The 12,573-nt window shown below is 40.2% G+C and overlaps 1 protein-coding gene across 1 annotated transcript; it reads right to left on the minus strand.

The window, feature by feature from the left end:
• Positions 1-1,834: 1,834 nt before the first annotated feature.
• On the minus strand, positions 1,835-12,495 carry lgals3a (lectin, galactoside binding soluble 3a). Its single transcript, XM_088925244.1, has 6 exons — positions 12,402-12,495; positions 10,714-10,731; positions 9,552-10,352; positions 5,998-6,086; positions 4,412-4,568; positions 1,835-3,342 (listed from the first exon to the last, which is right to left on the minus strand). Exons 2-6 carry the CDS (start codon positions 10,726-10,728, stop codon positions 3,187-3,189), a joined length of 1,218 nt encoding a protein of 405 aa, XP_088781370.1. The 5' UTR covers positions 10,729-10,731; positions 12,402-12,495; the 3' UTR covers positions 1,835-3,186.
• Between the last annotated feature and the right edge of the window lie 78 nt (positions 12,496-12,573).

Raw genomic sequence — 12,573 nt, forward strand, 5'->3', positions numbered from 1 at the left:
TAATGATGTCACGTAGATTTACTGAGTACTACACAACCCCAAGACATGCACTACTCAGCCTTACAAAGAATTTAAGTGAAAGGGAGACTTAAAATACTTCATGGAAAACCATGAAACTTTATATTTTATAAGTAAATATTTAGCTCTTTTTAAAGAAAACACTCAACAAAGGTACAGAAATGAGTAAACAGTGCCCTTCATGAAACAAATGCATCGTACTATATTCAACAGGCTCATTCATATCTGTCCATTCAAAGATGAAGTCAAAAAGGACTCTAAATGTTCCAGGATAGGATGTGTTTATCACCTATCCGTGAGCAATTAATACCAACATTTGACTCGATTATGAACAAAAATATTTTGTTTTATTTATTATTTTTGTTTTATATCTTTAAAGAAGAAATGCATGGGTGAATTGAATCACCCCCCGATCAGGATGGTCTGCTTTTATTGTTTATCTTTGGTGATGTCTGAAACCTAATCTTATGGTGTGGTTTGGTTTTCCCTTGTAACATTCTTTAAAGGACAAGAGTCAAATCTGCACAGGACGCACCCTGTCTGTCACACCCACAGAGCAGAATTCACAAGTAAAACACTGGCCATTGAGAAACAGTGCAAAGTGTAAGATTGATGCCTTCCAGCATTATAAACTTTCCCACATGTAGAGCGCAATTAAGATTTGGTGTTGCCAAGATCAAGAGTGTAAGGAACTAAGATTGTGTTTATGCCTTCATTAAGTGAACCTCCTCCAGTATAATGTATGAGAGTGAGAAAATACCTGAGGATTACCGGAGGATTGATGGCTGTCAGACAATACTCAAGTTTCTGCTTCTGTAAACTAACAATGCTATAACTGTAGTCATTCCTGTTGCTCTGGAAACTAGGGAGGGGTCAGGAGCCACAGACAGTCAGAGGTATGATTTACTTCTGTATTCTAGGGAGAAGCATAGGCACACACCCACAAAACAAGAAAAGCTTACACTAGGTGTTTGACTCCATCTACATTAAAAACAGATTTGATAAAACCATTTTTTTACCCACAAGCTCTCATTTTTAATTGAACTTAAATAAGGAAATCACAGACTATGGTAGGATTTCATTCTGCCATAATATGAACTCTTTTGTGTTCTTTTTCAGCACTAGGACCTGTAAAATGTCCCAACAGTGAGGGAAGGGTATGCTTTTTAACTTAAAGAATTATAAAGATAAAGAATTGATTTGTAAAGTGTCAGATACATATGTAAAATTAGATTAATCTAAGGTCAAATGCCATCATTACTTTTGCACTCAATTGTAATGGCTATGGGTCATATTTAGTTACACAATCACATATGCACACAGAGCCGCAAGTGCAAAATGTAAACTTTGCAGTCATGAGACTGTTGCTCATGAAAAAAAGCACGTCTAAACTTGATGACTGTAGAGACTGTCTTTGCTATACCATTGCCATGGAAACCACTGACAGAGCACGAGCTTCAGCATAACTGCCATTACCGAAATGCCTAACCCTCCCCACCCTCTGCCATGTGGAAAAGTCAACTCAGCACACACTGAGGCACTCTGTACTCTGGGCTCTGTCCACTAAACTAACTGCCAGGGCAATAAACAAGACTCCTGTCTGAATAACCATGGAACATCTCACAGAAACAGGCCCATTGCAATCAATGGGACACTTGCAGATTTAATCTACCAGCTGACAAGTATGTCTGTTTTCAGGCAAACACAAAACATTCACTCTATGTGGAGCACTGTACTGTAGGATAGCAGCTCACAGTTTTTCTAAAGAACACGTGCAGAAAACAAAAATTAAACAGTCAACAGGAGGAACATTTAAGTTTTAGACAATGCAAAACATTTTATTTTTTTCATATTGCGATTATTACAAACTCAAATAACAATCAAGTTCTGAAGTAATATGGTCAGAGAAAACAGATTACTTTCATATTGAAATCACAATATAGTTCCCGTCTTGAAGCACTATATAAGATAGCCATTGTGCTAGTGTGGATGACTTCTGAAGATACACAGGGATTTTCTCAATTTTGAAATAAATTACTACCTTTGGTAATTAAATCTAACGTCCTACTGTATAAAACCAGAAGATGATTTTTTAAATTATTCATTTAGCAATTGTTATGCAGTTGTGCTTTCCCTAAAGTGTTCTGTTTGGCACGCTTGTTCATTATACTATTGTAGTTGTACAACACAAGTGTGATATTTTTGGTGGTCAGGGAGTATTTTCATTCTTCCCAATAAAATATAAAGTTCATCTCAAAGCCACAAACCCAAATAAACTAGAGTGGATATTTGCTGGACTAGCACATGACAATGGCTTTGACATTTCTGTCTTTGCTGTGCTTTAAAAGATTGATTTCAAAAAGTGTATTCTTGCGTTTGGACAAATCTTGTTTTTAAGCTCTTCTCCAATTGAATGGCTTGACGAGATGCAGTTTTCCTCTAATTTAAATCCACCATACTGACAACTGATGCCATTCTGTTTTAGATAAATATTGAGGGCAACAGCTCAGCTTAAATGTTACAGACATGATTTTAAAGGTAAATGCAGGTCAACATAAAGGCTGAGAAACTACAGTTTAATCAGAAAAATAGAAAATTAAATTTTCTGATCTAAACCTGATCTAAACAGAGACAGAAACAGGGCTGTTTTAAAATTAAAAACCCTTCACATGCATTTCTTTACCAGTTTATATATAAAAGTAACAGCAGACATGCATCAGAATAAAAAAAATGTTCCTATGTTTGAAAAGACTTACAAAATTTTCTATAAAAGAGAAGAAGCAGAGCTTTTTCTGGAATACCATAAAGATTGCAGCCTGCATCCATTCAAGTATATTTATGTGCCTTAATCAAACCCTTAGTCAATAACGGTGTACATACTGTACATTATACATAGAATTTGTTTTATTTATGCACCTTCTCCTTACGTTTTGTGTGTTTTAGTGCTGCAGCCTGTAGGGCAATATTCTTGGACATTACAGCATGCAGATGGATAATAATTGTCCTATACTTGCAAATTAATCAAGTATAACATTAATCATATTATTTAAACGTATCACTGCAACGTCCTAGAGTACACTCCAGGTAGCTCTAGTACTTTGGCTAGTGCTGCAGTAAGACCTGCTGGATGCCAAGTGAAGGCAGTAGTCCCAGCGAGGCCTGTGGGTGTTAGACCATGCTGGGAGTTACACTGAACAGAGTCACGTCCCCCTGGACTCGCAGCAGGGTCACGTCCTTCAGCGGCTGCACACGGTGCCTGAACTCCAGCAGGTGAACTCCGTCCACTGCGACTTTATACACCTCCTCCTCGCACAAGACTTTAATCTGAAAGGAGCAAGAAAAGGTTGTTAAGGTTACATGTCGCAAAGGCAACAAGCAGAGGTTGACCCCACACTGAAAAGTAGAATGAGAGATCATTACATTTTCCAAAACAAGCACCCTTGCAATCTCACATTTGAAGAGGCGCCACAACTGAAACACAATTTTTTCCACTCGGTGTGAAATTAACCTCTACTTGTTCCTTTGCAGCTCACAGCTCACATGCTAGGAATCATCCTGAAATGCCCCCCCCCATTACATCTTAAGATATTAGCACTTTTCATAACCTCAGTTCAGCATCAAAGGGATTTTGCTTTATTTTCTTCTTTTATTATTTCACAGAGTCTGTGAAGTTCTTAATCACAATGCCTCTACACTGGAGTTATGTTCCATAGTAGGCAGTACCCAGGCTTCAATTCATGTATTCTGTAAAAGAATCATTTTCTCTTATTTTCTGTATAAGAGCAAACATCTGATTGAACCACACTCACACATACTGTACATCACAGGATACAAGACCACCACTATTTGACCTTATCTTTTAATTACTGAGGAATAGGAAGTCATTAATTGTGTAAGACAGGACATATAAAGGGGAGTGTAGCTGCTAATTATATGGAGTTAAATAATATGAAATATCTGAAGTTTTACAAAGTGTCATTATCACACCCAGCGTGTTTTTAAAGATCCTATATACTGTAGCTGTAACTGTGAAGAGACTGGAGAAGAATAAGAATAAGAATAAGAATAACAAAATTCTAAGTATTTTCCTGTAGTGCAGGAATGCCTCTATATTCCTAAAACTGAAATGATAACATATAGAGGATACAGTTATTCCTTAAACAGACTGATCATTGCCAAATATGTAATTTGACTCTCATTGCATGGCATTGTTCCTTAAAGAAAATGGATAAAATAACTGAAGTGTCCTGTTAGTCTGTTGAGAAATGTTAAAAGAGAACAGAAGCCATTCCTTCCCCGAGTTATTAACACAGGCAGAGTTGTTGAGTTGGTTATTTAATATAATATAATTTAATATAATTAAAACTATAATATTCAGCTGTTACCCTCTTACCTCGAAACGCTTCCCCTGCTCAAAGGGAAACCCTCCCTGTCTCTCTTCGGGGCCCCAGCCCCCGTTTAAAAACGAGTTGCGGACCACCGTGTTCTCAGTGAACCGAGGGTTGAAGTGAAAGGCCACATCCGAGCCACGTACAAAATCAAAGTGAAACCTGAAATACAACCAGGACATCCCTGAATCTGTGAGGGAAACGGAAACAGTACCGACAGCGGGCCTCCCCCCTGCTGTGAACAGACTTTCGTTCTACTCATCCTCGAGATTTCACACCTGTATCGGTCGTCTATTGTTCCACTTCCTGCTGCGTTTCTATTTTACTGTCAGCGGTGTTACAGCAAACGAGAGAATCAAGTGACTGAAGGAAAACATCGAGCCCCAAGCAAAAGCCGACAACAGGAAGATCGAAGATCTAAGATGTAGGGAATATGTAAGAGGTCTCTTCAAAGATAAGAGTGAACATCCTGGAGAACTGGAGGAAGAAGAGCTTGTGTTGAGGAGGGCAGGCAAGCATAAAATGAACTATGTAGGAAGAAGTGGAAATGATGGTCAAGACTTTGAAAAAGCAACAAGATCACTGGTTTTGACAGGAATTCCAGTTGTGAATATTTGTGCAGCAGTTACGCAGAATATACAATGAAATATGGAAGAGTGGAACAAGGCCCAATTCCTGGTGTCCATCCATTGTCACAATGTTTCCAAAGGCAGGAAACCCAAAGGACTGTGCAGGTTGGATGCCATATCTCTTGTGAGAGGGTAAAAGATAGAACACAGAAGAATAAAATACCTTAGGTTTGCCAACTAGATAGACCTAGCTGTAACAGATGAGGAAAGAAGCAGTTGAGAGACAGTAGTGAGGACTATAGACTGTATAAACAAGGATAAATGGAAAGAAATAGGAATATGTAGAAATGGTGCTGACACATAAGAAGTTAGAATGTGAGGAACAGTTTGTTATATTTTGGAAGTTTAATAACAGGAGACAGTAAATGCAAGAACAGTGAACAACAGGAGCAGCATTAGGGACATCTGGTAGACTAAAAGAAATCTGGGAGAATGGCAACCTAACCTCCTGTTTCCTTGATTTGGACCTTGAAGAAAAGAGCAACAGGAAGGATGAATGCATTTCTAGAAGAGCTACAGGAAGATTTTAAAAAGCAACTGGTAGCAAAATATAAGAGAGGATGGTTTTGGAATCTATCAGAAAAGAATGAAGAAGGGTCTCACAGGCCTGGTCACTCTTGGGTGCATTCTAGGGAGGAAATGACTGATTGTTTGATTGAGTTACAGCTGGATTTTAAAGTCAAAATGCACAATCAAAGAGCAATGCTTGTATAGACAGCGCAGCTATGTGTTCTGAAACATTAAGCATTTAAATGTGCGTTTCACCTTACAGGAAGTCTCTTTACCAGTGCATCAAAAAAAAATACAGATGGGTCACTCTTTTAAACTATCGGTGCTTCGTCAGGCTCTGGATCATTTATGTGAGGTTTGGGGCTGGGCAGAAGAGTCTGGAGTGCTTTCAGAGGATCAAGAACATGTCCCAAGTCCTTTAATAATGAGAGAGAAGCCTGTGTTGGTGTTACCTCTCCGAGTTCTTTGTAGGTTCTCCTACGATGGTGATCATCAGGCGTGGCAACACCCCTGCCTGTAAGGGCAGCTCATAGGGAACGGTCTGAAATAAGAAGGACACCTTTAAATACACGATTTCTTACTGAAATCGTCCTTCAGAAGCAATAAAACTAAGAATTCCTGCTGCCTTTTTACTGTGTGTAATGAGGAATTCTTATTATTGCTGTTTTTGTTGAGTGAGTTAAGGAAGAATTTAAATAAGAACCAATGTTTTACATACAGGAAGATGTTATGTCCATGAAATTTCCATGAAGCACTCAAACATCTGAAAAACAACACCAGCTGTCTAGTCTGAAGATCCAGCTTTAGCAAGAATTTTACTGAAAAGCAGCAGAGAATGTCAATAACCTGCTGGTGCTGTTGTTAAGCAACACAAAGGGCAGTACTTATGGAAGTGGGAGTGACTGCATGTTTCTCCATCACATTTCTTATATAAATACCTAGAAAGGCAAACAAATGGTATAGACACTTTAAAGAAGAATGTATAGCAGTTGGTATAAAATGGTTATAGGTGTTTACAGTAGTTAATGCTGCACCTACAGTAAATACAGCAAAATGACCCTTCCCTTGCATGTTTACAATACATTGGCCTTTTCCTGTAAATTTGAATAAACCTTAGTGGAGATTTTGTTCATTCCAACAGGGTGAAAACTGCTTTCTCCACGGAAGTCTTTGATGGTGTCAGAAAAGCACTACTTACGGATGAATTTGTAAGATCTGTGCTGTTTAACTTCAATACACTGCCATGATAAAACAGGAAAGGCAGTTGAGGAAAGAATCAAGTACGCGTTTCCGTAAGGATACAGGCAAGTATGATCATATCCGCACTGTTGTGTACATATGAAGATGATGTTCAGAAGTCCAGCCCGTAATGCAGTCTAGAACTGCATCTATTGAGAACTTTTATACATAATTCTCCCAAAGCTCTAAATTTAATCAAACTTAAGACCTCTTACCAATCACAAACTAAAAGCTCTATACCCAGTGGCAGCTTTTTGTTGTCCAAGGGCTTCTGGATGCTAAACAACAGTAACTACTATCAAACACTGGGCGTGTTGTTCAAAGTGCTAAGGGTTTCAAAGGTAAGGTTTAATCCAGGCCTACGTACGGTACTGCAGTTATAAACAGGCTCCTATAATATCCTACTATTTTAAACTCTGGCATGTTTAAGACAAGCATAGAGGAATAATCTTATGAAGCCATGGGTTAGTTGGCTGTACCGTATTGATGGCAAAAAATACTTTTCTGTTCTCCTTCTTCCACAGAAGTCATCCAAGGTTGGATGACATGAGGCTAGAAAAAGCCTCTTCTGAAGACCCCTTAATGTAAAAAACATTCCAGCAGCTAGGAACCACTCCCAGAATATTTCAGCTTGACACAACACATTTCATTCAGGTATGAGTTCACAAAATAAAAATATTTTAAAATGTATTGAATCCTTTTATCTTTTCAGATATTCTGTACACTTTAGCAGATTAGAATTTGTTGACCTGCCCGTGTGAACACTGCACACTTTTAAAAGACAGCATTACATTCCTGAAGACGGAAAAAGACTTGTCTTTTTGTTTGAAAAATACTTGTGGTTCCTTGAAATTGCCTGAAGGAAAAAAGCCATATCTAACGAACGAATGTCACTCGTATTCATAACGTTGTAGAGAGAACGAAACATTGTGGAGGAAAGTTAAAAATCTGCCGAGGCCTAAAAATGTCTGAAGACATCTAATGTCACTTAAAGTTTGCCATCACTATGAATCAAAACCTGAAAACACAAGGCTGCACTTTTTTCTCTTAGGCCTCTCTCATTTCTGTGTATTATCCTAAACCACAAGTACAAGACTTTGGATATTATCCTCCATAAGGTTACAGGCCTTGCAAATCATGTGCTCAAAAGTTAAAAACCTACAGCATTTTAAAAAATTGTTGTCCATTTCAGAACCAAGACATACCTGGACACATGGACACAGATTGAATTCTTTGCAGTTAAGACAAAAATCATGTATAAAAATAGAACGACAGGATCACAGGCATGGCAGCTGCTCAAAGATAATGTAGTTTTAATTAATTTTCATGGAGATATTTGTTCATATAAATGAAGGACAATCATTATTAAGCTCATGGTGTTTTGCTGTTGAGGAATGGTCTCACTCTATGAACTCAGTGGTTGTACAATTTTGCAAAGCAGGAACCAATTGGTGGAATGATATGACACTTTAATCATACACATGCAAGAAAATCCACTGCTGACAGCTAATACACAAATTCTTGACATCTTCTATTAAGAGTTTGCTTGGTTTTATTAAACAAGTCCACACAAAAGACAACCAAAAATACTGATTTATGTACAGCATTTTACCCATGATACTGTATATGGTAATTACAAGCAAATGCACTGTATATTACTCAAGGAAAACAACCCTTATTTCCAGCAGGCATCGCTGTCTGCAAGTTGCCACACTTCAACATCATCAGCAGGTCAAACCCATCAGTGAAAAGAGACAAAGTTGTCCAAGCTGAACTTCAGAAAGGAAAAAAAAAAGAAGGCAGTAGAACTGTGATGTCTTCATCCGTTAAATTGTGGGAGAAATCACTGCGATCAAATGTATGGTGGGTTATATCTGGGCTGAAAGAAAAGAATACATTATTTTGAATCCCTGAGAATCTCTTTAAGTTACGATACACGCCTCCACCTCTACAACTGTTCATACACCAGAGAAGCCTGTAGAACTGCCACCAGACCAAAGGGAACATTAAACCTGTGCACCAGATTCATTCCCACACCATAGAACACCAGGTAGAAACTTGCTACACACTGCACGCTGCCCTTACAGGTACCAGTTTCCTATAGGGGTATTAAACCTACAGCATAAGAGACAGAACAAACGTTCTCCTCTACAGAATAGGAACATGTTTGTCTTATAACAGAACAGAATGAGCTTGTCCACTTTACCAACAACATGTTAAAGCATTCTGCTTTCTTTGACCACTGCCAATATTAAGGTTGATCTTTAACATGTTCTTTTTCTATATTTTGACCTGTGTTTGAACATTTCCTACCCTGCGTGTACACATTTCCTTCTGTTCTACTGTTCAGAACACTGTACACGGTACAATGCAGAGATGGAAGTACTATAGAGGCATTTGCAAAATGCCTCAGAATCACATTCCCTGAGTTTTTGGTGAAAAGGGAAGGACAGCAGCAGAGCTGTATAATAAGTACATTTTGGTCAAATCTTCAGGTCATGATCTATAATGACACAAGAATAATGTAAGGTGATACATAATTTGTTATTCCTTTCTGCTATAATTTTCCACTGCAAAACTGGCCACCCAGTTGGTTTCTCTGTGGTTGTTTAGCCACTGATACGCCTCCACTACGTCACACCTCACGGGAACCGGCAGGACTATGGCCATCGCTCCCCGCTCCCCGCCAGGCGATGGGCCGAGAGTACAGTACTTCCACCTCTGCGTGAAGGGTGTAGAACTCATGACCTTAGAGGTCCTCACTCACCAGGGCTCCCCCAGGAGCAGGGGGTCCACCGAAGGAAGGGGTGGGAAAGGGGTTCCAGGGCCCAGCAGATCCTGGGGGGCCTGCGGGGCCCGGCTGACCTGGGAAGGTCCCCGAGCTGGGGGGGCCCCAGGTACCAGAAGGAAGTGGAGGATACCCGGCCCCAGGGAAGCCAGGGTAGGCGCCAGAGCCAGGAGCAGGGGGGAAGGTTCCAGGGGCACTGGGTCCATAGGGCCCTGCTGCAGGAGGTCCACCAGGGTAGGGCATGTGAGGCGCGGGGTAGGGCCCTGGAGCTGCTCCCGGACCCGAGGGATATGGTCCAGGGGCACCAGGACCAGCTGGATAGGGTCCTGGGCCACCTCCAGGAAACTGTCCTGGAGCTCCTCCTGCAGGGTACTGTCCAGGGGCCCCAGGGCCCGATGGGTACTGTCCTGGTGCCCCAGGGCCCAATGGGTACTGTCCAGGGGCCCCAGGGCCCGATGGGTACTGTCCAGGGGCCCCAGGGCCCGATGGGTACTGTCCAGGGGCCCCAGGGCCTGTGGAATATGGTGCTTGACCAGAGGGAACTCCAGGATACTGCCCTGGTGCTCCAGGACCTGAGGGGTACTGTCCAGGAGTTGGCCCTGGAGCACCAGGGAAATGGCCAGGTGCACTTGGGCCCGAAGGATACTGGCCTGGGGGAGCAGAGGGCCCGGAAGGCCACCCTGGATTGGCAGGAGCAGAGGTGCTGGCCGGGTCAGCAGGTTTGGTGTTGCTCACTTTGGCTGCTTTGCCGGGAAGATCCCCCTGTAAAGCATCTGATAGCTGCACAGAGAGGAAGCAGAAATGACTGTGTTACACGTGCAGGGCTGGACCATGTTCTTACTGAGGCAGGGATGAGGTCTGAGAATTGACTCACCACAACCCATTAAATGCTACATGCTTCACATCCATTTTATTTATTAAAAAACGTTCATTTAAAAATTCAGTAGACTCTCACAAGGGTAACATACTCATAAACATTTTAACTTGACAATTCATACAGGTGTCCATCTTTGGTGCTTAAATGGCCATAGGAGGAAATGGATCTTTTTTTTTGTTCAGGTAAAAGAGTAAGTACTCAAAATACGAGACAAAACTCAAGCAGCAGGCCGTTAGCCTCAAGGTTGAACATACAAGAACTCACCGAAAAGTCATCCATTTCCTGCAAAGCAAACAAAAACAGGGGGAAGATTATTATTTTGTCTTATTCTCAACAAAACGAGCAAAGCAATCAATAGTTTCTTTTATATCAATTTCTTTATATATATATATTTCTTTTATTTGATTATATATAATGGATAGTTCCTGCATTTTTATATTTCTATATTGAAATAAATATCAAGTTCTCTCAAAAATCCCTTTGAAACTCACTGTTCATCGCTATGATACACGTGCATTCATTTGGGAAATAAGCGTGCATATATCAAAACAGAGGGCAAAGAGAAGTGCTCAAAGACTTTGCAAAATGGCAGTATTCTGGTATAAAATGAGTTCCAAACAATCTTGACTTTTCTGGGCCAAATCACATCTGACCCTTTTTGTGAGCAATGCAGGTCAGTTTAATTGGAATAAAATGTGAACTTCAAAGTTTGACTGCCAGACAAATGTCGACGACTGTAAGACATGATCGCTGTGTGTTTGGCATACTCGGGTGGACCTTAAACCAGTTGTTAACTATTTTTATGTTTTCGTGGAAACCTCCGAAGTGTTTCTGCAACCAGAGATACACAACGCTAGTCCTCCAGGGTAGGTTTTCTATGGCTCTTTTAATCTTCAAGAGCTAAAGACCACGAAAAAATGTTATTTTGTCCCAGTTGAAGCAGAGATCATATGGATTAAGTCATTAAGAGCAAAGGTGAAACCGCCCTCCAGTTCTGGAGTTGTGCGCCGTTTGCGAGAAGCTGTGAATAACGCAGAGTGAAATTTAAAAATGACGAACCAAACGCACTTCAAAACTAAAGGCGTGCCAAAACAAATGTAACAGTGCATCTAAGGTCGCTAACAAAATAAACATCAGGATTAAAAGGAAAGTTTACTAAATCTCTGCATCCCTGCAGTGTGAACATATGCAAATTGAGTCCCCTGAAACAAGGAAGTCGAAGCACGAAAATGTTCTGCGCTCCACTCTAACACAAACTCGGTTATATATGAACAACAAACATTGATGCAACAGACAGGTTTCACAACAAACGAACAAATCAAGTTCTTTTGAAACGAACACGCTGCTTAAAAAAAAAGAAAGCTGTGGTTTTTAAAATATTTTTAATAGCAAAATTTAAAAGGCCTTTAAAAGGTCTCACCCACTCCCATTAAAACACAGCCAGGTGACCCATTATAAAGAAATAACTAAATATTATACCTAAAATAATAAACAATATAACCAAATATTCAGTTAGCCTTTTAATGACGTGCTGCCCGTCTGCATTTTTCCAAACAGCAAAATACTGCTATACTGACTGAAAAAGCTGAATTCAGCTTTTGAAATGTAAGCGCAGCCGCGATCGTTAAAACTCCCACTTAAGTATTTTTTGTATACAAAGAAAAAAATAACAAACGGGGTTTGGGATTCTTTTTCACTTCGGTGATTAGGGTCAACTATTCAAAAAATTAATTTTAATCATCGGCTTTCTGAAAAAACGCAAACTCAAGAATCTGCGATTTAGAAATGGGTCACTTCGCTGTACCCCGTCCAGTAAACTTATTCTGTATATATGGTTTGTATGAAGTCTTTTTAGTCGGTTCGTGAACCGTCAGTAGCTCTAAACATTCGGATTCAAAACTAGCTAATTTCATAGGAGAACATGTACAAAATTGCCGTTATAAACAACTTACCTAGATAATAAATGGCTTGTAAGAAGGCAGATGCACTAAATCCAGCCAGCAATGCAACAGAAAGTAAAGGAACTACTCAACAGCAGCAGGAAGTGCAGTTTCTGCGCCACTGCGGAAGGTAGCTGAGGGGCTGGGAGAAGTGCTGCTTTACTGGCAGATGGAAAGTACTCTC

The sequence above is a fragment of the Atractosteus spatula genome, chromosome 9, assembly GCF_055471065.1.
Source record: "Atractosteus spatula isolate fAtrSpa1 chromosome 9, fAtrSpa1.hap1, whole genome shotgun sequence".
Lineage (NCBI taxonomy): Eukaryota > Metazoa > Chordata > Actinopteri > Semionotiformes > Lepisosteidae > Atractosteus > Atractosteus spatula.